This window comes from Oryx dammah, unplaced genomic scaffold (genome assembly GCF_014754425.2).
Source record: "Oryx dammah isolate SB20612 unplaced genomic scaffold, SCBI_Odam_1.1 HiC_scaffold_25, whole genome shotgun sequence".
NCBI classification, from domain to species: Eukaryota; Metazoa; Chordata; class Mammalia; order Artiodactyla; family Bovidae; genus Oryx; species Oryx dammah.
In genome coordinates this window covers 28,205,183-28,229,556 of record NW_024070209.1, presented here as the reverse complement: position 1 = coordinate 28,229,556, position 24,374 = coordinate 28,205,183, and the positions used below count along the sequence as shown (strand labels likewise).

The window sequence follows — 24,374 nt, the reverse complement described above, 5'->3', positions numbered from 1 at the left end:
CAGAAGTCATGTTTCCTAAAAGCAGCTTATATTTATTTTTTAAACCCAGTCTGGCCTTTTAAATTCAATTGAAATCTTTAACCTACGTATATTTTATGTAATTACTGATATATTTAGATTTAAACCTAGCATCTTATTTGTTTTCTGTTTGTCCCACTTATCCTATGTTCATTTTCCTCTTTTTTGGGATAATCAGATTTTTTTTAAAAAAAGATTTCATTTTCCTGTTCTTTTAGCTTGTTACACATTATTTTAAAACACACATCTTTGACTTATTAAAATTAATATAAATCAGTACTTTAGCCACTGCAGAAACTAGATGTCATTTTACTACTACCTCTTGTACTACAGCTTTCATGTACAGTAAATTTCACTTTTACTTAAAACCCCACAATATATTATCATTATTACTGTTTTAACAGTCCATATTCACTTAGATTTACTCATTTATCCTTTTCTTTGCTTCTCCTTTCCTCCTGTATTTCTCTGTTTATATCTGTCATCATTTTTTAATGAAATATTTTTAAGAATAGTTTCAGGCTTATAGAAAAATTGTAAAGATAACACAGAGAATTACCATTTGCCCTGCACCTACCTCCCCCTATTATTGGCATCTTACATTAGTGTGGTGTAGTTCTTACTATTAATGAACCAATTCTGAAATACCATTATTAGCTAAAGTGTATACTTTATTCAAATTTCCTTGATTGTTACCTAATGTTCTTTTTTCCCCATCTGAGAAACCACATTATATTTAATCACTGTATCTGCTTAGGCTCCCCTGGGCTGTGACAATTTGTCCAGTTGACTTATTTTTGATGACCTTGACAGTTTTGAGCAATACTGGTGAGGTATTTTGTAACATGTCCCTGGATTTGTCTGATGTTCCCATGGGATTAGATTGGTGCTGTAAATTTTTGAGAGAAAGAACCACAAAGGTAAAGTGTCATTTTTATCATATCATGTCGAGGTTACCTACAATTAACAGGTCTCTCAAACTCTGAATCTGCCCCCGAAGGTGGGTAACTATGCCCACTGACCAATCCCAAGAAATGACCATGTGCCCCTAGGATAGGGTGAGGAGGGAGCTGTGGATTGGATGTTTCCTCAAGGAGTTTGTCTCTACACCCTTCTCAAAGTGTGCACTTCATTTAAAGATGTGTCTTTTCTTTACAACGTGGCCCTGAGCTGGAAGCCAGCTATTTCATCTGATGCTCATCCAGAGAAACCACACTTGTTCCGACTGACCCTGGAGGGGAAACGGGCTGTGCAGGGTCAGAGGTGGGGTGCTGGTTTCCAGCACAGTCACACCTTCCATAGGGGTTCTTGAGGGTAATTTTGACTCTGGTGGTTTTTACTCACTGACTTCAGATGTGACTCCCCAGTTATCTCCCAGAGAGAAGCAGTACTTCTTAAGAGACCATACGCAATAAATCCATATGAAGAAAAGTGTTTTAAATATTTAAGTTCAACGTACTTTGCACTTTCTTCTGCACAGACAGAAGATAAGACTTAAGGTACAGTGCTGGTCCCCCTCTGCCTAGCCTAGGTTTCATGTGCCACCTTCGCGATCTGATGGCCAGACCTGAACAGAGATGTGAAGTTAAGAGTTTTCTTTATCTTCACCAGATATCCTTAGATGGCATTATCCTCTAAATAGCTCTCTTGGGTGAGCGAAGTAAATGGTACTTACTGTTATACTGAGCAAACAAAAGCTGACACATTATAAGAGGAGTGAGGTTTACTCTTGAGTATACTTGCATTGAGCTGCTGTTTTTCTGAATCTACAGGCCTAGTTCTCTATTGCTGAAAAACCAGTATTGCTCAGAACTGTCAAGGTCATCAAAAATAAGTCAGCTGGAGAAATTGTCACAGGCCAGGGGAGCCTAAGCATATACAGTGATTAAATATAATGTCGTTTCTTGGATGGGGATAAAAGGACATTAGGTAAAAATCAAGGAAATTTGAATAAAGTGTATACTTTAATAATGATACTAGGGGGCCATGCAGAAAACCTCTTCTCCGGATGTTTGAAGGTGGTCATCTGAGCTCTCTCAAAGTCTCTAGGACAAACTGTCCCAACTTCTCCAGGCAGTTATGTTGTGGTTGCAAGTCCCATCACTATTTTAGTGGTCCTCCTTTGAACAAATTCTTGTTTATGTGTATCTCTATTAGAGTATGGTGCCTAGAGCGGGACAGAATATATTAGGGTTGCATCTAGCTCACGCTAGCATAGAACTATCAGCTCCGCAGTGCTGGTGCCTCAGCCACAGCTCCTTGGCGAGTGGGGTGGTGGGCATCATCTCCCCATGGCAGAGGCCACCTTGGTTAGCACAGCAGCCACTCCGTGTCTGAAGCCACGGCAGGAGTGGACACGCATGTCCTGGATTCCCCACACCCATCCTGGCCAACCTGCCTGCCCCAGTCTGATTGCTCTCGTCCAGATTTGAATCTTTAGCTGGAGCCCTGCCTTGGCCTTTAAGCAAGGCCCCCAAATGATGTCAATGTTCATGCTCAGCTGCCCTCGCCTCCACCAGGCTAATGAGGACGGGAAAACATCACTTTGTTTCAGGCCACTGGGTCCTCTGACCGCACTGTCTTCCTTTGTTCCTGCAAGTGCTGGGCACACCCACAGGGTTCAAAGCCAAGGTCTCAACAGGGAGGGAGGGAGGGAGCTGCCCCCTGCACCCTCACACCTGACTTAGAAAGCAGCAAGCCCACCTTACGTTCAGTGAGTGCACTCATATCATGGTCCCTGGGTGGTGCAGGAGGTAAGTAGAGCCTAGAAACCTTCATGGACGTGGTGGAGAAGCTGTGTGCCTCCCCAAGGCTGCAGGAGGGGTCGGCCCCCAGCCTGCCCGCATGACTCTCCAAGAGGCCTCAGGAGGATACACAGTCTCTCCCACTCCCTGAACCTCAGTCACCAGTGGCCAACCAAGGCTTCCAGGCTACGTGCCACCCCCAGGCTCTTGTCCCCGGGGTTTCTGCACATCTTTCATTTTCCCTGTCTCCCACCCTCCCACTCTGCTCCTCTTATGCAGTCTCTGGAGCTCTGTCTGACATTAACCACCACCTGGGTCCCACTTCTTCTCTGAACATACCATCAGTTTCCTCTTGAACTGGAGCCTGGCTCTCAGCTAATCCTAACCCTGCCCCCCTTCCATAGCCCCTTCCCCTCCCTTTCCCTCTGCTCATGTGACTGGACGCTTGCTTTTCACAGCTGTCAACCTCGGCCTCCAGCGGCTTCAGTTCTCAGTGCCTGTCTCCCCTTTACAAGCAGTGTCTCCATAACACCTACCTCATGACCCTGACAACATCCTGTCTCCCTACTTCCTCTGACCTTCTCTGCTGTGTTATTTCAGCTGCCTCTGAAATCTCAAATTTTACTTTTATTTTAAAAGGAAATTTACATACAGTAAAATTTTTTTTCTGCTGTACAGTTCTGTGGTTTTTGCACATGCATGAATTCTTGTAATGATCACTATGGACAGGATACGGAACAGTTCCAATCCTCCAAAGAATCCCTGTGCTCTCCCTTTATATTCAGACTTCTCCCACCCTTAGCCCCTGGCAGCCAGTGATCTCTTCTCTGTTCCTATATTTTTGCCTTTTCCAGAATGTCATATAAATGGAATTACATAGAATGAATCTTTTGAAACTGGCTTCTTTTACTCAACACGATACTTTTGCAATTCATGTATGTTGCTACCTGAATCAAATGTGTTAACTTTGATTGCTGAGTGGTATTCTGTGCTATCAATGAAGTACAGTTTGGTTTTTTTTTAATCCATACTTCTGTTGAAGGACATTTGGGTTGTTTCCAGTTTGTGGTAAATACAAATAATACTGCTCTAAATATTTGTGGGCAGATTTTTTTTGTGTGAATTTAAAAATTTCATTTCTTTAAGATAAATACTTAGAAGTAGTATTGCTGGGTCATGTGTAAGTATATATGATGCCCCAATTTTAAGTTTCCCCTCCTCTGACAATGACTGTTTGCATGATTCCTTCTCTCTACACCTCACTCTGACCTCTCTTTGACCTCATTAGGACCTCTAATTCACTGAGCCTGCTCTTTTTTCACTGGCCATCAACCTCTTCATATTTTTTCTTCCCTTCTCACACAGTTTCATTTTCATGGTCTATCATAATAGTCACTCTCTTAGAAACATTCCTTTCTGCCATCACAACACAAACATTCCCCAATATAGCTCGTCTTTAAAAAACTGCCCCTAAAAAATCAGTGATTTTGCAGTGGAGCACTCCGACAAACGTAATCTCAGCTGAGTGATCAAAATTAACATCAACAGTGATAAGTCACATTGAGAATATGTTACTCTTGATATGAGGTGATGACAATGGCACCCTTGTGGTCTTCCTCCCTCAAACCCACAACCTCACTCTAACTCTGAGAAAGGCATCAGATAAATCCAAACTGAAGGATGCTATTCTATAAGAATATCTGACTAGCACTCCTCGAAACTATCAAGGTCATCAACAACACAGAAGGTCTGAATAATGGATCGTGGACTTATGATGGACTTACGATGGACCATGAAACTGTCTTCCCTCATAGCTCATATGAGTCCTCATATGAGGACTTCTCTCATAGCTCGGTTGGTAAAGAATCTGCCTGCAGTGCAGGAGACCTGGGTTGGATTCCTGGGTTGGGAAGATCCCCTGGAGAAGGAAATGGCAATCCACTCCAGTATTCTTGCCTGGAAAATCCCATGGACAGAGGAGCCTGGTGGGCTACAGCCCAAGGGGTCGCAAGAGTCGGACACGACTAAGTGACTAAACCACCACCACCGTGAAACTGTCAGTCTAGGGGAGCTGAAGGGCGTATGGCAATTAGATATAACGTGGTCTCTTGGATGGGATCCTGGAATAGGAATAAAAGGTAAAAACTAAAGAAGTCTGAATAAAATACAGATTCTATATAATAAAAAGCATAATACCAATATTGGTTCCTTAGTTATAATAAAAGTGCCGTAGAAAAGTTAGCAACAGAGGTAACTCAGTGCAGGAACTCTAATGTTCTTGCAATTTTTCTGTAAATCTAAAATGATTCTAAAATAAAAGTTCACTAAGTGTTTAAGGAAAACTTCCCCTGACCCCTTCTGCCAACTCCACTCCATTTCTCTGCTTCCCTTCACAGGGAAGTTTTTTTTTTTTTTTAATACTTTATTGATGTATAGTTGATTTACAATGTACTAATTTCTGCTGTAAAGCAAAGTATTCAGTTATACATATCGTATATATACGTTCTTTTTCATATTCTTTTCCATGATGGTTTATCAAAGGGTATTGAAAATAGTTCTCTGTGCTATACAGTAGGCCTTTGTTTATCTATTTTCTTATTTTTTTATACTTTAATTTTATTGGAGTATAGTTGATTTACAATGTTGTGTTAGTTTCAAGTATATAGCAAAGTGATTCATTTTATACATTTACATATATCCATTCCTTTTTTAGATTCTTTTCTCATATAGGCTATCACAGAATATTGGGTAGAGTTCCCTAGTATAGTAATACTGTGCTATACAGTAGGTCAAGGTCAATGATGATCTCCATATTGCCAAACCCCAGAGTCATTTTTTCCCTTCTCATTTTACCTGACCTTTCAGTTAAGTATGCGACCCAGTTAACTATTCCTACTTGTTGAAAAAAACTGTCTTCTCTTGGCATTTGGAATACTGGAATCCTGTTTTTTTTTTTTTTAATTAATTCACTTTTGGCTGTGTTGGGTCTTCATTGCTGTGTGAGCTTTCCTCTAGTTGTGGTGAGCAAGGGTTACTCTCTAGCTGCAACGTGCTGGCTTCTTATTGCGGTGGCTTCTCTTGCTGTGGAGCATGGGATTCCAGGGTGATCGGGCTTCTGTAGTTGCGGTGCGTGGGTTCAGTAGTTGTGGCATACCGGCTTCGTTGCTCCGCTGCATGTGGGATCCTCTTGGACCAGGGATGGAACCTGTGTCTCCTGCACTGACATGTGGATTCTTTACCACTGAGCCACCAGGGAATCCCTGAAATCTTATGATTATTGTTTTTCTCCTACCTGTTGCTACTCCACCAGCCTCCCTGCCGTCTCCTCCTCTCCTGGACTTCTACCAGCACTGCCACGGTTAGGGCTCTATCTTAAGGCTCTATTGTTTTTCTGTGCTCTTACCTCCTAGGTATAGTGCGTCCAGCCTCAGGGATTTAAGTACAGTTACCCTACGGGCGACCCCCAAATCCATATCTCCAGCCTCACCCTACAAGGTAGGAACTGTTATCACACTCCTTTCACAGGAAAGGAGACACAGGCTATCGGACATGAGGGCTTCCCCAGGGTTACTCGGCTAGAAGCAGCCGAGGCAGGATTGGAATCCAGGTCTGTCTGACTCCAGACCGGTGCTGGGAGTGGCCAGGCTGCCCCCCACCCCCACTTCCTACCCTCCTTCCATCCCAGTTCCTGCTCCCACCTGCTCCCAGGGTTTCCTGCATGTACTGCTCATTCTGACTTTGTGCCTTTGTCCCCCTTGTCCATCCACATCTCCTGGAATGACCCCCCCTTCCTCTGCATCCTCTTTCCTCCCAGGTCTGATTGGGGGGATTCTTCAATTCTCAGGTCCACACTGATCTGTCTTGGCTTCCTCTGAACTTCCCCAGGACCGGGGTTCACCCTAAAGCAACTGAAGGCTCATTTGTATCTATAAGATTCTTGTTTTCTGAACCCAAGATGGGGGTTCAGTGTGTACAAGCACACTGGTGGGGGAAGGATATGGAGACATGATGTCTGTGACTAGGACTGCCTGGGAAAATGTGGGCCGTGGGCTTCCTCATACACAGGCATATAGCAGTCTGAGTTAGCCAGGGTGGTTTCCTCTACTAGCTGGTAAACTCTTGGAGAGACCATGACTTTACCAAATAAGTAAAACAACAACAACAAAAAACTCTGCTGTGTGTGCGGTAGGGTGTGGGTAGAGATGTACCTCAAAACCCTTTTTTCCTGGGGTCTGGGAGGCCAAGGAAGCTTCAGTCTAGAAATGAAGGAGGTGGTTTAGTTTTCACTGAGGTCAAAAAGAGGCCAAGCAGTTCCTCCAAGGGCCACTGAGCTCAAAGGAATAATTTGAAGAAATGGGGTGATGCCATGATAGTGATCATTTTAGAGGAACTGAAAGTGCCCTGCGGGGGAGACAGAGGCTGGGGACTGTGAGATGGCAGAGGGAAGGGCTGTGGGTGGGAAGGGCCTGTGCACTGGCTGAGAAATTGAGACCTGATGTCATGGGGCAAGGACGTGGTCCCTTTCGCGTGTGGTGAAGTTGGCCTCAGTCCCTGTGATGCTGGCCTGGGTTCTGCTCCCAGACCTGCTGTTCACTCACATGTGACAGCAGGCAAGTCCCGTTAGTCTCTCTGGGCCTCAGTGTTCTCATCTCTAGAATGAAGAGGTTGAAAAAATAGATGACAAGTTTGGGCTACATCATTTCCAGGCCTATTTTAGCACCTTGAGTCCATCTGGGACTAGTACATCCAGTACTGCTGTCTTACTGGGGACACCACTGCCTCAAGACAGGAAGAACCTGGTTAACCTGCAGCAACCGACCCCCTGCCAACAGCCCCCCCCCCAAAAAAAAAGATTCTGTGCTTCCAGTGCTGGAGGCATGGGTTCAGTCCCTGGTTGGGAAACTAAGATCCCATGTGTCTTGCAGTGTGGCCAAAAAGAATAAAAAGTTCTTTTTCACATAAAGCAGAGGGTGGGCAGGGACCGAGGAGAACAGGGCTACAGAGGGTTGAGTCTTGTATGCTGTGAAGGAAATGGGCCTGCACTGTATCTCTAGTGAAACCCACACTTCACCCCTCAGCTCCACTTTGAAATCTTCATTAGAGACCATGCTTCAGGAGAGGGTAAATTCTGCCCTACTCGGATCACAGGGAGCCAGGGCTGGCCCTTCTTCAAGTGGGGCTGCCTCCTTCCTCAGCTTTGGGTCTGCATGTCCCCACCCCTCAAAAGAGGGACTTCTCGTCTGGAGGCTGTTAGGCAAGGTAAGCTCTGGGAAGGTGAGTTTTGCATGCCTGGAAGAGAATGTATCTCAAGTCAGGAGGAACCCCAGTGGCTGATCTATTGTTAATTCTTGCAGGCTGCTGCCCCTGCACACCTGGCCATGTAGGCACACACCTACTCCTAAATGTTAGTCACTCAGTTGTGTCTCTCTGTGACGCCATAGTGGTAAAGAACCCACCTGCCAATGCAGGAGACATAAGAGATGCAGGTTCGATCCCTGGGTCGGGAAGCTCCTTTGGATTAGGAAATGGCAACTCACTCCAGTATTCTTGCCTGGAGAATCCCATGGACAGAGGAGCCTGGTGGGCTACAGTCCACAGGGTTGCAAATAGTTGGACACGACTGAAAGGACTGAGTGTGTGCTGACTGTAGCCTGTCAGGCTCCTCTGTGGGATTTTCCAGGCAGGAATAATAGAGTGGATTGTCATTTTCTTGTCCAGGGGATCTTCTTGACCCAGGGGATCAAACCCAGGTCTCCTGCATTGCAGGCAGATTCTTTAGCAGGGAAGCCACCTACTCCTAAGCCACCTGCATTAAAAAAATTTTTTATTTCTCAAAATCCTTCCCGTAATTTTCTGAAGGCAGGGACCATGACTTCTTTTCTTGGTGCCCTCCCAGAATACAGAAAAAGGGGCCTGTGGCAGAGAAACCACCACCTGGAGAAATATGGACGATGTAGCATGGCTTCCTGGTCTTAGACAGTTGGAAAGGTTTAATGATAGCCTTTTTTCCCTTCATCTAGCTTCCTGTCAGTTGTCTCACAAAGATCAGTGCCCATGTTCATTTTCTGTAAACTACTCAATAGTTCACTTTATATTGGTATAGCCCATGATCAATCCACCAGAAACAAGAGCCACCAGCAGTGGTAGGATCAGAATACTTTAATAAGATATCAGTGTCAAAATACATTTCCTTATAAAGTTAAGCTCCCATATAGTAATAACGTTGTCAGTAGGAATTTGACAAAATAATAATGTTCACGAAATCATTATGTTGATAGATAAGGTTAATATGAAGCTTGGAATATCTTTCAGAGTGTTTTAGTAAAACTGCAAGGGTAAAATGCCCTTAATGCTGAGGCAAACACAGAAAATCAAACACCAGCGCTTACACGTCAGTAGCCCTTCAGGTTGTGCCGCCCACTGTGCGTGAGGCAGGGCTGCGGTGCTAAAGTATAATTTGGGCAACACAAATATGATTTGGGCGACACAGTGACTAGGTGATTTTTCTTTTGAAACTTAACTTTTGTTTTGGGCAATAAGTTCATCCAGCCTTACCAGATTCTCGGTTTCCTGTGCTTTGCTTTGTGTGTTTCTAGAAACTTCGTCATTGTACCCATGATGGAAAAGTTCCATGTGGCTGCTGCTGCTAAGTCACTTCAGTCGTGTCTGATTCTGTGCAACCCCATAGATGGCAGCCCACCAGGCTCCCCCGTCCCTGGGATTCTCCAGGCAAGAACACTGGAGTGGGTTGCCATTTCCTTCTCCAGTGCATGAAAGTGAAAGGTGAAAGTGAAGTCGCTCAGTCGTGTCCGACTCTTAGCGACCCCATGGACTGCAGCCTACCAGGCTCCTCTGTCCATGGGATTCTCCAGGCAAGAGTACTGGAGTGGGGTGCCATTGCCTTCTCCTCCATGTGGCTAGTATTCTGAAAACAAGTGATATTGTCCCTCTTACCTGGTGAATTACAAGGCACTTTTAGGAGACTGTTTTCAGTGCTTCCCACCTATATACGTCCCTTCTGGGAACAGACAGACCTCAAGGAGGCCCAGGGGCCATCCCCGGAGGTCTGTTTGCTGCACCTTGACATTGCAGGGTGATCTGAGGGCCTGGCCCCATGGGGAAGGGGCATGAGGATGAGGCTGGTCAGGACCAAGGGCCCCCTTTCTGTACCTTCACCCCACCCCCAGTTCAACTCCATGGGCTCCAAGGTGGTGAGCTGGACGTGCACTGGATCACTATACTGTTTCTGAATCTGCACCGTGTCATGAATTCCCATCTAAACCACCTCATGGTAGTTCTGGAAGTATCCAGATGTGCCACATGAAAGACCATTAGAGTCACATAGCTCAGTGCACTTGAAGGGCTGGCAACAAAATCTTAAGAGTTAAAGCACTTCCCCTCTAAGGATCATCCCACCCCCACCCTTGACGTGCCATCAGACCCTCTTGGCAGTAATAATCATACATACATACATACATACAAAATACATATAGAACACGAGAAGAAGACAGCTCGCAATGCTCCCACTTAATGATTCCACTTTCTGGATTATTTGTCACGCCTATGGCATATCCCGAAAGCAAAAAGCCAACAGCGAGAGACCTTGAGCAAGGTTAGTACAGGCCCGTGGGAGTTCTGTACAATTCTGCAGTGTCAGCAACATCAGGAAGAAGAAGATCAAACAGCTTAAAAAAGATTTTAAAGTGATTTTGTGAGCAGGATTCCATTTCCGTTTCTGATATTACAAAGTACCCATATATATGATAAACACTTAACCCAGATATAAATTTTCTTTCTTAAAAAACTCAGTTATGCTTTTGAATAATAATAATTAAAAAAAAATCCACCAAATGCAGGGGAAAAACACCAGTTTAAGAAAAGCCATACTGTGCAACTTTCATAGATAACCACACACAATGGAGTTTACCCTTCACATTTCATTTCTTTTTTTACCCCAAAAGTCATATCAAAATTAGAGCAGAGAATTGGCTTAAAAAAAACAAAAGATGGAAATTTACAATACAGTGATTAGTTTTTAAAAAAAAAGGGCTGAGCAAGGCCAAAATTCAAGCTTAGAAAGCAAGATTATTTTGTTTCTCTTTGGCAACAACAAAATCTTTAGTTAAATGAAGCCAAAGCTTTCCCGAAAGGAGAACAAACATACACCAAACTTGTTAATATGAATATTGTTTTTGTGTGTGTGTGTGAGAGAGAGAGAGCCATGAATATTATAAATTAGGATTTGGGGAAAGAAAAATCTTATAAAATTTAAGAACATTTCCATTGACAGAGCAAAACATAGCAAGTAAAACAATTATATTTTAAAAATATGGATAATAAAGTGAGCATCTTCAGAAAAAGGCCACTACTCGGTGACCTGGACAAGTTTGCCAGGTGAGTATATCTTGTAAAAAGTGTGGTGGTGTTAGAAATACCTAGTTGCAAAAAACAGACGGAGAACGTGAAGCTGGTGGGACGGCATGGGAAGGGTGCCTGTCGGTGGCGGTCCTGGCTCAGGTGGCCTGGTCCAGGGCTCGGAGGAGCTCCCCTCCTTGGAGGAGCGTGGAGGTTCCCGGAACAGGAACGTTCACCTCACAGTCATATCTGGTCAATTCCGGCAGCAGGTAGGGCTCAAACGAGGGTCCGAGCAGCCGGCTTGCCATGCCTGAACAGAGAGTTAGTGCTGTTGTTTAAAAACCCTGAATCAACCGTGTGTGGGGGGGTGGGGTCTGTTCCCTAAAAGGCTGGCAGGGATGCAGCGGGTTCACAGAGCAAGAGGCACTTTCAGCTTTCCTGACTCTGGGGCACAGTGGGGCAGCCCTCATTCCACTCTTCAGTGTTGTCTTTCCCTAGTGACCTACCCCCTGCTTGGAGCAGGGATCCAGCAGATACACGTCTGCCTCTCTCATCAGCTGAGAGGCTGAGACCCAAGGCAGGGACAAAAGTGTGCAATGCAGACAGGACCAGGAAGGGTTCAGAGGATGGGGAGGGTGGGTGGTCCCCACGAAGGCTTCCTGGCCTGGGAGGTGGAAGCATGAACCAGTGCCTGGGCTGCCCCCTGTGCACTGGCAGCTGGAGGGAAGGCCGAGCAGAGAAATGGAATTCTGAACCAGCTGGCACCTGTACACACTTGCACACACATTTACATGCACTCATGTCATACACGTGCCACAAGCACATGGACACGTACATACATATGTGCATGTACACACACACACACATGGGTCCTTCAAAGGCCTGACTTCCAGTTTCAGGATCCTCAACCTTGGCTGCTCCTCTCCAGCTGAGTAGGAAGATGAGGGAACATTCCCAGCCCAACCCCCACCTCCTACTTCCAGGGAAGAGAGGGCCTGGGTGCCTGGAGGCAGACCCAGAAGCCCTTCACCGGCCCCAGTGATGTGAGTCCCTGCTTCCCTTCCTGACTTACATGAAGCATCTCAGCCCTGGGCCCTCTCTTCCTTCAGCCCGCATCTCAGCCACTACCTAGAGTCCATGCCTGCCTCCCCAACTCATCTTTGCTTTCCTGTGGACTGGGTGTGTCTCATGGCTGTCTGCAGCCCCACAGTAGAAAGGGGTACTTGCTCATCATCCTTTTCTAATCCCCTCTTCTTTTACTCATCCTCAGAACTGACCTAAATTAAAAAAAAATTATTTTCCCCTGAAAAGAATGAGTTTCCATTCACGGAAACTCATGGGTTCACATCAGGCATAATAATGCTGACTACCACTTCACGCAAACGTATACACAAACATACACTTTGCACAGGTGCGGGCCTGGTAAGTCTTTGCAAACCCATGGACTGTAGCCCGCCAGGCTCCTCTGTCCGTGGGATTTCCCAGGCAAGAATACTGGAATCGTTTGACATTCCTTTCTTCAGGGGATCTTCCTGACCCATGGATCAGACCTGAGTCTCCTGCATTAGCAGGTGGGTTCTTTACCCACAGAGCCACCAGGGAAGCCCACACTTTGCATGCAAGCCGCTAAATTAAATGTGCAGGCTACTACTCCAGACTAAGACAGGTAAGGAGCAAAGCTGGACTGGAAGCCCAGGACTATCTTGGAACTCTAAAACCTGGACTCTGAAGCACTGAACAGCAGTCTGTCTCAAACCATAGTGCTGAGGAAATGACTCTCTTTTAGGGCAGGAGTTTGGTGTGTTTCACCCAAAGTATGAATTACATTCCTGTTTACATAGCAACCTTTTCGTGATAACATACTACATAGGGTGCTGACAGACTAAGGTGAGTGAGAGGCAGGCATTGGTGGCCGGTCCTCCTAGAAAGCAGGATCCCCTCCAAGGGCAAGCCTGCCCGCCCTCATCTCAGCGTGACGCCCCAGTAGGTCACTGCATCAGGCGTTACAGTAACACGAAGAACGGAGCAAAAGGCCTCGGCTCTGGGGCCCTTATAGTGGTACAGTCCTGGGTGTCACCTAGTCGCTGGAGGGCTCCTTCTACAGCCCTGTGGACAGGTGGCCTTCCAGTCTCTGCTGTGGTCCCCTGGGGAGAGGAGGGCTCACCCCTCTCAAGGCAGCTGCCTTGCATGAGCAAACCCATCCTTGTGCTGAGATCTGCCACCACCTCCATCCCCTGGCTCCCACGACCCCCGGGCCCTGGCACAGCACGCCTGTTCCTGAGTGCACCCACCTGACATCTTGTGAGCCGCTGGTAGGCTGTAGCCCTGGTACTGGGGGGCATAACACTGTGGGGGGAACCCACTCTTGGTGGGCTCCCCCGGGCTTGTGGCAGACGGCGGCTGTGGTGGTGGTAAGTGTCTCAGGGGCTGGCTCCTACCCCTCACGGGATTCTGGATGAACTCATCTGAAAAGGCCGATGTCAGAGTGAGGGGACAGACTGTGACACCCCCAGCATCCCTCTTCCTCCACGGGAGGAGCCCAGAGATTCCTGACCACGTGACCCTCAGGTGGTGAGGGAGAGAGGAACCAGGGTGGGCCCAGATCTAAGCCCCTGGCTCCACCGGCAACTGTCCTCTCCCAACCCCAGCCTGCCGCGGCCCAGGACTGAACTCACCACTAGGGACGTCTGCATTAGGCAGCTTGTCCGGCATCAGATTGCAGGTCCCACCACCCCTGAGACTCTTCATTCTTTTCCACATCAAGTGTGAGGTGCTGCTGCCTGGCGGATCCCCCTGCATGTGGAAGTGTAGACATAGAGGGAGAGCCTGAGAACCCAGTCCCAAACTGCACTGGGGTGAGGCGGGCCCTGCTTGCTCTGAGAGACCCTCCCTGTCAGCCCGGGTCTCTACATTCAGCCCCGGCTCCCACCCAGCCTTCCCCAGGGCTGTGGAGGGAACCTGCAGCAGGGCCCCCAGGAGACGGCTCACCCCACTCAGGTCTTGGAAGGCTTGCTCCTCGTACTCCAGCTGTCGCTTCAGCTTCAGCTTGTTGGAGAGGGCAATCATGGCTGGGCTCATCACATCCGGACCCTGAGGCCCGAAGCCCTTGGCAGACCTGCCAAGCCGGAGAGAGTGGGCGTGAGAGAGTCTGGGGCGCCATGTGCCCAGGGTCCTTCCAGGAGGAGGACCCTGACCGTGGTGGCTCTGGAGCCCCAGGGAAGAGTCCTGGAGGAGGGGGCGAGGCCTGGGCTGGAGCTCTCCCTGTCCTCAGTGTGCTCTGCCTGGTGGACACTGATGGCTCAGCTGTCGGCACCTCCCTCCGCACGTGCCCATCTGCCTGGCTGGCCACCGGCGGCCTTTGGTCCTGGCCTGGTTTGTGGCTGCCCAGCTCAGTGACAGCTGTCTTAGCAAGGACCGCTTCTGCCCCATCTCCCCTGCTCTGCTTGGACTGCTCCCCACCAGGGACAAGGGAGGATGCCCTGTAAAAGGCAAGGGCCTCAGGGAAGCCTAACCAATGGGCCCTGGGAACTTGAAGTCTATTCCAACCATGGGACAGCCAGGGAAGCTCCCAGGGGTTGGAAGGGCCTTGTGGGGGTGGTGGATACTGGCAGATGCTGGATTCTGGCAACCGAAGTCAGGGGGAAGGCAGGGGCATCTTTTCACTTTTCTCAACTAGGCTTCCACACTTGAACTGAGGAAATGTCCCTCCACATTGTGTGTGTGGGGGTGGTCTGTGGCTCAGATAATGAACTCGGAATTAAAAAAGTAAGGGGTGGTTCAGGCAGCCACTGGTATGCAGGGCCCAGGACAAGCCACTTCTTTCCCTTTCCCTGTCTGCAGGCCTCTCTTGGTCTCCTCCAGCTCTGATAAAACGTGTCCCACTCAAGGCCTCACGTATCTTAGGGCGAGTCCCCTAAAGCCCAAGCTCTCAGAGTTTAGAGAAGGGCTACGCGGCATATCGGACTGCTGTCGAACGGAAACCGGTGATGGGGCAAGGGGCCTCTTGGAGCCCCATACCTGACCCTAGTGGGCACCTGTCTGTACCTCCTCCCCCATACAGCCTTAGCTGAAGCAGCCCAGCGTCTCTGTCACTGACCTCTTCTTGAACGTGGCGAGATGGGGCGTGGCAATGGGGGGCCCCAGGGGCACTGTCCCCAAGGCCTCTGCGTGCTGATCTTCGCCAGGCCACTTCCTGGGCCCCAGCTGTACCGGCGGGTCAGGGGGCCACTGTGTGCTGGAGATGCCTCCCATGGAGGAGAGGGGGGTGTAGGTCTGGCCACAGCACTGTAGCAGGGACACCTTGCTGCCACTGTCAAAGAAGGGGAAGGACACGCGCCGCTGCTCAGGCTCCGTCTTTTTGCTTTCCAGCTGCTGCTGATACTTGTCCAGGAGGAAGGTGCTATGAGAGGCCATCGGAGCCAGTGGCTGGAAGATGTTTGACATGGTGCTGAAGCAGTGCTGGGCGGTCGACTGCGGGGTCTCCGGCAGGAGGCTCTCCTCGGGGCAGATGGGGCTAAGCTGGAAGTCCTCTCCGTCCATGGGGATGTAAGGCGCCAGGGTCTCCAAGTCCAGCTCATTAAAGTCAGTCTAGAAGACACGGAGCAGGGGCAAAGCAGCTCAGCAGTGGGCGCCGCCTCAAGGACGCTGTCTCATCTTAGTCCCTTGTTCCCCTGCCCCCACCCGAGGCATTCCTCCTGCACAGCCTGGAAGCTGGGGGCCCAAGAGAGGAAAGCACACATGTGTCCTCAAAGTGTGGAAGGTTTTCTGACAAGCGTTACCAGCCTTCCTGTGCGTCTCCTTCCACTCAGTCATTCTTCCACACACCCCACTGGTGTCGGCCCCACCTCTTCATTCCTGCCTACTCTGATGAGCACGATGGCTCCTGGGGGCCAAGGGCAGCTTTGTCCTCATCTCCTGCCCATGCCCAGGGTGTATCTGTGGACAGCTCGTAGGGTAACTGTGGCCCAGTGCTCTCTGTGGGACCTTCATTCAGATCAACAAGGACTCAGAGGTGGCCCCCACGTTCCCAGTATGGGCACCATAGGGAATCCTTACAAGCAGATGCAGCAAAACAAACATTTCAACCCTCACTGGGGGGAGGTAGCTTATTAATGGTTACAACTACATGAAACGGTTAAAGAGAAGCAGTACCAGTCACACACTTTCTCTTTTCAAGGAATAAATCTTAGAGTTCAGAGAAGAAAGTGCAGGGTTGAAGTAGGGAAAGATTGCAGAATAAAGACACAAACTGAGGAGGCAAGGCAGAAATTTGGATGAATAACCCAGAGTAAGACAAATAGGGATTAATACATTTCCTTTGGGTTTTGTGACACACATACCATCCACCCACACCCTAGCCTGTTTACTCAGGTTTTACAAGACTGTTTGGCCTTATGTAATATGTTTCTGAAAAGTTATGTAAATAAAAATTTGTCAGTCAGATGTCATTTTAAAATGCATTTAACATAAGTTATTTCAAAGAATCCTAAAATGAAAATGTATGTAAAGGGAATTGTTCCCTGTGCTTAGAAAAGTCTTACACATCTGGACATCTGGCGATGCTTTTTAAATGCAGGGCTCCTTAAAGAAAGGTTCAGTTGTAGTTTTGGCTTTCTGAGCACTAATAAATAGCCAAGTTAGGAGGACATAAATATATGGAGAGTTAAAAAGAGCTGCATTTGACACGGGTAAAGCAGAGGGCAGAAGTGGGAGAAGCAGGTGACCACAGGCTCCATTTCCCTGCACTCCCACCAGTTAAGGGACTATGGCATTGGCCAAGCTTTCCCACTAGTCTTTGCAACAAAGGGCCGAGGCTGCAAGAATGGGCATAAGCCTTCACCAGCAGCAGCTGGCAGGCCTGGTGCACCATCCTGATCTTCTCCAGGGCTACATACCTGGGTGCCACACTGGTCCTTTGCCTCCGTGTCCATGGCAAAGAGCTTCTCGATTGCTTCAATCTTCAGATTGTCATCTAGAGATGTGTAATAGTCTCCAGGGCTACTGGGCTAGGGGCCAGGAAGGAAGGTGACCAAGTCAAGGCTATGGCACTGCTTTCCCCAGGAGTCCAAGGTGGAAGGAGAAATACATCTCTGAACCCACAGAGTCAACTCCATTCCATGGAACAGGATTTGTAGAGAGGCCACTCCATATGAGCCGTGTGAATCTCTCTGAGCTCAGTCTCCTCACCATAAAATGAGGCCGTCTTGAAGAACAAGCCAGACAGAGGCATGGCTGGCCAGGCCCTTTGTGCCCAGCAGGATGGTTACTGTCCTGCATGGAGACTGAGCGCAGGGCTCACAGCTATGAGTGACTTAGCCCCTGTTTTCAAGGACCTTATTCTGTAGATGGGGGTGGAGAGCCAACAGCAAGCATCTAATATGTGGCAGGCAAGTCTCACGGCCACCTTTGGGGTCTGCAGGAAATCCGAGGAAGAGGAGCGCAGCACTGGGGCCTGGCCTGTCCACTCAGCCATCCGGCAGCAGCCAGAGGAGCTCACCCTCTCCATGACCTCAACCCAAGGCGGGGGGCTCACCGTGGAGCAGCTGCTGCTGCTGCTGGCACTGGGGGTGCTATTCCCCAGGGCGGCTGCCTGGGGCACGGTGAAGGCGGGCAGGCTCCCGGCCTCGCTGTGGGTGCTGTGGCTTTTCACCTCTCCGGTCCACTGCTGGCCTGGGGGCAGGATGCCCTTGCCATAGGCTGAGGACTCCTCAAAGTTCGGGGTCCCTGTGGAGACAGGGCCTGGCTTGGTTAGCACCCACAACCACCGGGCTCACCCCCAGGACAGAGGAAGCCTAAAGGATGCACAAGAGCTCCTAAAAGGGTCTGCAGCGTGCCTGGGGCTAGGCCCTGGTACACTGAGGCTTGGTTAGGTTAAAGAGGCCTTCAACCGGGGCTCTGCTTCAATGTACAGACTCTGTTTAATGGGAACATCTCTTAGAGCTGCTAACTTTCAGAGATTAAATGTATCAGTTGCCTCTCTTCCCTGAAGGACAATCTAGAATGCAGAGGAGAAGGTTATGAGAACTGGGCAACTTAACTCGTTATTGCCACAAAACTGGGACACTGCATGACTCTCTGGCCCAGGTTTGCCCTCTGTGACCCTCTGCAGTCACGATTCCCCTGTGGCTTCTTAAGAACATGTCTAGCAAGGCCAAGCCAGTTCAGAACAAGTACAGAGAGGTGTAGCTACTCCTTGAGTGACCACAGTAAGGCTGGGGGTGATGGTGGTCAGTTGCCACATGGAGAGGAAGGGGCTTTGCAGGTACACAGCAAGGGTCAAGAGCTAGAAACCCTGCTGGGGCCACCAGGACTCACATCCCCAGGGGACAGGTAAATGTTTAAAGACGTGCATGTAAGGACTTACTGCTGGGCGCAAATCTGTTTCTCCATCCATGTTTCTGGGATGATTTCTCCCAACATTATTGCAACCTAGCAGCCTTCTGCCTAAACACACAATCTGTCTTTCAAGGTGGAGATCTGCCCACTCTGTGAAAATATGCCCATGGCCTCAGAGCAGATCCCCAAGACCTCTCCTCTCAGACTCCCACTGCTCATGATGCAGAATCGACCGGACCCCACCCAGATCAGTGCCTTGAGAGGTCAGACATCGGGCAGTCCTGAGCCATGGTGAGTGTATGTGCACAGCACGGGTTTGGCCACACTGATGGATGATTAGCAAGACTCAGAGAAGGCACACGGCAGCTCTGCTTAAGGGACCTCTGTGCCAGGGAGGCCTCCCCCACCCCAAGAGGGTTTGATGGCCCCGGCCTAGCTAATATGCACCCACCAAAATCCAGAGAAATGATGGTGTCTCCCGCGGTAGGTGCCAGCTGGGCCAGCTCTTCGGGCTCCTCCTTCAGCTTGGTGAATAGGAAGTTGCTCTTCTCAGACACAGCCACCTTGCCACTGTTATCAAAGATGCTGTTCATGGTCAGCAGGTGTGGCTTAAACGGTGACTCTGTCTGGTCCATGGAGAACACCACGTCGTTCTTCTCAATTTCACTGTTGGGATGAGAGGGAGCTTCAGACCCTCCACATTTTCCATCAAAACCCTTTTGCTCTCCTAGACACACTGAAGCCCTGACAGCTAAGCCTCTCAGATAAAACCATGGGTATGGACACTGTTGTTAGCATTTTGTAAAGAACTGCACAATGGTAGTTTGGAGTCCTGGAGCCTAGCGATGCCAAGAGTGCCTCACAATATGTATGTGTCTTGGATGCTGTTTTTATATTGTATATGGACTGAGTGGTGTGCACAGACATGAAGGCTTCTGCTTTTGTTTCACCCCAGCACTGCCTTTCTCCAGCTGTCTTCCCAAGTTCTACATAGCTAGGGTGTTACGTCTTCTCCCTAAAAGTATGAGCAGTTCTCTTCCCTTGATCCTCATTCAGAAAACAGGTTAGGCTTCATCTATGTTCTAGTTGCCTCCCTCACATAGGGTGGAGGCATGACAGATGAGAGACGAGAGGCAAGGGGCAGAAAAAGCACCGTCAAAGGGAAATCCCAATGTCCCATTGTTCCCAGGATGCCCACCGCCAAGGACTCTAAGATGTGGTGCCCGGGTTCTGAGGAGCCTGGTGTCCCTGGGTCACACTGTCAGTCTCAGGAACACCCCAGCCCCAGCCTTGTGGCCCCCAGCCGTCACACACTCACCTCAGGACATAGTTCACACACATGATGCACTGGGGCTGCAGGTTGCGAGGATTGTAGATCACCGTCCCCTGTGTCTCCAGCCACACGTAGCCCCCATGCTTGGCAAGCATCCGGTACTGGCCGCTCACCACCTGACCCTTGGTGCACACTAGGGGAGGAGAAACGGGGCCTGAGGTCAGGGAGGCGAGGGCAGTGTATGGGAAAAGATGCGGGGGGATGAGCTGGAAGGGCGCTGAGAGCGTCTTGCCTAACACTTCATGTTAAACGTGGGGAAGGCGGTCCAGAGAGGTTGGCTAACATCCCTAGGCTGGCTGTGAGGGAGCGGCCATGGCCAACCCTTGACAGGTCAGCTCACACCGGCTCAGCTGTGAGCAGAAACCAAGAACAGCACCTGCCCTTCTTTCCCCTCAAGGTCAATGAGAGGAAGCCGCTCCACGGGGCACCAGCCGGATCCATGCGTGCACCCAGGGTGCAAGAGCACCTCCTCTGCCCCACACTGCAGGTGGGGGGAACCTGCAGGCAGCGTGGAGAATGCCTGTTCTCAGCAGCCCCTGGTAGCAGACCCACCATCAACACTCTGCTTGTGAATAAAGACAGTTAAAAAACAAAACAAAACAAAATAGATATCCTGATTGTTTCAAGTCATTGGTCAGACCCGCCACCTTTAGGGCTACAGAAGGTTTGGGACCCAGAGCACAGGCATAAGCAAGCCTCCCAGGCTCCCAGTGGGGGCTGAGGCAGTACTGGGCCCCCAGCCACCTCCACACACAGCCTCTTCAAAGCCTGTGAGTCCTCTGCACTTGGCCTCCCAGCTGCTCAGCTAGGCTACCTGCATATGACTTCTTTCCTCTCCCAGAATGTTCTAAATGTTCATTTAACATTTGCTTTTCTCTATAAAAACACTGGAGAAAGAACCCTGCATCCCAATATGGTTCTCTTCCCCAGTCTAGAATGCTCTGACTGTTCCCATTAAAAAGGAATCAACAAGTCCCTTCAAATGAAAGTTTACTAATGTTAGGATTTCTGATAGTTTTCTGAACTGCCCACTTACTTTCATTCCTTGGGAATTCATTCTTTTGAATCCCAGTTCAGAAACCCCCAAATTACAGAGAACTAAGAAGAGGCATGCCAGCAGGATTAGGAAATCATGGTTTTGGTTTCTTCATCTGCAAAATGGGGTACTGATAATAATTAACAGTAATGAAAAGGCAGAGGAACCAGAGATGAAATTGCCAACATTCGCTGGATCAAAAAAGCAAGAGAGTTCCAAAAAAACATCTATTTCTGCTTTATTGACTATGCCAAAGCCTTTGACTATGTGGATCACAATAAACTGGGGAAAATTCTGAAAGAGATGGGAATACCAGACCACCTGACCTGCCTCTTGAGAAATCTGTATGCAGGTCAGGAAGCAACAGTTAGAACTGGACATGGAACAACAGACTGGTTCCAAATAGGAAAAGGAGTACGTCAAGGCTGTATATTGTCACCCTGCTTATTTAACCTCTATGCAGAGTACATCATGAGAAACGCTGGACTGGAAGAAACACAAGCTGGAATCAAGATGGCCGGGAGAAATATCAATAACCTCATATATGCAGATGACACCACCCTTATGGCAAAAAGTGAAGAGGAGCTAAAGAGCCTCTTGATGAAAGTGAAAAAGGAGAGTGAAAAAGTTGGCTTAAAGCTCAACATTCAGAAAACTAAGATCATGGCATCCGGTCCCGTCACTTCATGGCAGATAGATGGGGAAACAGTGAAAATAGTGCCTGACTTTATTTTTCTGGGCTTCAAAATCACTGCAGATGGTGATTGCAGCAATGAAATTAAAAGACACTTCCTCCTTGGAAGGAAAGTTATAACCAACCTAGACAGCATATTAAAAAGCAGAGACATTACTTTGGCAACAAAGGTCCATCTAGTCAAGGCTATGGTTTTTCCTGTGGTCATGTATGAATGTAAGAGTTGGACTATAAAGAAAGCTGAGTGCCGAAGAATTGATGCTTTTGAACTGTGATGTTGGAGAAGACTCTTGAGAGTCCCTTGGACTGCAAGGAGATCCAACCAGTCCATTCTGAAGGAGATCAGTCCTGGGTGTTCACTGGAAGGACTGATGTTGAGGCTGAAACTCCAAATCTTTGGCCACCTGATGCGAAGAGCTGACTCATTTGAAAAGACCCTGATGCTGGGAAAGATTGAGGGCAGGAGGAGAAGGGGACGACAGAAGATGAGATGGTTGGATGGCATCAGTGACTTGATGGACAAGGGTTTGGGTGGACTCCAGGAACTGGTGATGGACAGGTAGGCCTGGCGTGCTGCAGCTCATGGAGTTGCAGAGAGTTGGACACGACTGAAAGACTGAACTGAACTGAATGATAATAGTTATTATTAGTACCCAGTATCCCACAGCTGTTTGTACTGAGGACCAAATCTGCCCACCCAGCTAATCAGGTATAAAAATGCTGGCTGAATGTCACTGACAAATGCTGTAAAGGAATAAGCCCCTCTGCCCCACAGTTACTAACATGTATAGTGCTCAGGCCCTGCCACATCTGCAGGACACATCTGCAGATAATGTCTTGAGGGGCCTTAAGTGAGAACATGTGGACATTCTGTAAACACAGAGAATCTCTCCAGTTTTCCTTGTAGGCTCCTGAACCACTCCCCATTCACCACTCCTGTGTGATTGAGAAATACAGCTTGGTTCATACTAATGCTGCTTGCAATCCTTTTACATTTGTTTTTCTTGGCACATGTCACCCTGTTCAGAAATCTAATAAGCACTTCCAAGGTATAGGAAGCACTATAACTGACATGTGTATAGTGCTTTGCAGGGTTCAAAACCATCTCATAAGATAAATTCATTTCTGCAAAGGAATTAGAACAGTGCTTGACCACTAAAGCATCCACAGGATTAGTGTCAGCATCACCTAACTTACTGTACAGAAATACTATAAACTGCTTATTATTAATATTCCTGGTTTTCATCTGAAGAAACTGAGGCTTAGAAATACTGAATGATTTGCTGAAAGGCCCTATCAGTGGAACTAGTACAGGACTGGAGTCCAAACTGAAGACTCCTAAGGTTTTTTTTGTACTTTAAAAAAAAAATCAACTTTGTGTGCTAAGTTGCTTCAGTTGTGTTTGATTCTTTGAGACGCTATGGACCGTAGCCTGCCAGACTCCTCTGTCCATGGGGTTCTCTAGACAAGAATACTGGAGTGGGTTGCCATGCCCTCCTTCAGGGGATCTTCATGACCCAGGGATCGAACCTGAGTCTCTTATGTCTTCGGCATTCGCAGGCAGGTTTTTTACCGCTTACGCCATTACCACCAATAGAAAATGCACCCATTTAAGCATACATGTTTTGATGAATGTACAGACCCTTGTAACAGTCACTACAATCAAAGAACTTTCCCTTATCCAAACTCCCGAATTTTTTATAGCTCTTAACAGTCAATCCCCATTGCTCCACCCCAGTCCCAGGCAACCACTGATCTGTTTTCTGTTAACGATATATTGAAATCATCTTCTCTCCATTTGCATGGAAGTGGAATCATACAAGAGCACGCGCTCTTTTGCATCTGCCTTCTTTTTATGTAGCGTGTTTCCCAGAACCCTCATGTTGTTGTAGATATTTCTGGCTTGCCCCCTTTAATTGCTGAGTAATGTTCCACTGCACAGAGATACCATTATTTATCCATTCACCTTTTAGTGGATGTTTGAGTTGTTTTCAGTTTTTGGTTATGATGAATAAAGGTGCTATAAACATTTATGTACAAATCTTTGTATGGACATACAGTGTGGGTGTAGCTTAGGGGTGCAGTGGGTGGGTCATATGGTAAGTACACCTTTCCTTTATTAGATACTGCCAAGTTATTTTCCAAAGTGGTTATATCAGCATTGTCTAATCTTTTAAATAAAATCCTGTGCTGTAGGGAAGACAGATATCATTTTCTTTTTTTTTTTTTTAACATGAGGAAACTAAGGCCAGAGGGATTGTGACCTGCTTTACATCACATAGGACAATAGTCTGGGCTATGAGACAGCCTTGTGGCCCGCAGTATGGTGCCCTCCTACTACATTCCCATGGGCGACACTTCACTGGGAAGACTGAATTGGTGGTTGCTGCTGTCCTAAATCATGGACCCCTTGGCCAAAGAAATAACTCTGTCTTCCCTCATCTCCCTTTGTCTGCCCCACTGAGGCTCCCTTGCTCTAGCGACATGATTCTTGCACAATTTCAAGTGCCTGGCGTGAACTTATTTATTAACTTATTAACTTGTTCTTAATGCAGACAAGATTCAGGGCTCTTATTCTTTTTGATTAAACAGTGCAGTGAGCAAAGGTTTTTAACTGCATTTCTAGCGACTGCAGGCGAGGGCCTGCTCTGTCAGTAGCATGTAATTACACCAGCTTTCTAATCATCTGCTCATTAATGCCAGCCCGGGTGAGGGGCCTGCTACTTGGTAGATAGGCTTTTTATGGCCTTAATCTTGTTTTCCTAAGAGCACATACTGTCCTCACACAACAAAGAGAAATCAGCCCCCCTCCCTCAAACCCTTACCCTCCAAGGGTAACAAATGTATAAACTACTAATC

At 48.0% G+C, this 24,374-nt stretch overlaps 1 protein-coding gene across 1 annotated transcript in view; it reads right to left on the bottom strand.

Annotated features, from left to right (window-relative positions):
- Window positions 1-8,905: 8,905 nt before the first annotated feature.
- The window catches only part of EPAS1 (endothelial PAS domain protein 1), a 94,085-nt gene continuing 78,616 nt past the window's right edge, over window positions 8,906-24,374 (bottom strand). Inside the window, exons 8-16 of the mRNA XM_040224738.1 lie at window positions 19,771-19,918; window positions 18,904-19,118; window positions 17,650-17,840; window positions 17,012-17,122; window positions 15,214-15,704; window positions 14,106-14,232; window positions 13,793-13,910; window positions 13,409-13,582; window positions 8,906-11,427 (exon numbers count right to left, since the gene is read on the bottom strand). Coding sequence (XP_040080672.1) covers window positions 11,276-11,427; window positions 13,409-13,582; window positions 13,793-13,910; window positions 14,106-14,232; window positions 15,214-15,704; window positions 17,012-17,122; window positions 17,650-17,840; window positions 18,904-19,118; window positions 19,771-19,918 — 1,727 coding nt within the window. The 3' untranslated portion in view covers window positions 8,906-11,275. The remainder of the gene's footprint in view (window positions 11,428-13,408; window positions 13,583-13,792; window positions 13,911-14,105; window positions 14,233-15,213; window positions 15,705-17,011; window positions 17,123-17,649; window positions 17,841-18,903; window positions 19,119-19,770; window positions 19,919-24,374) is intronic.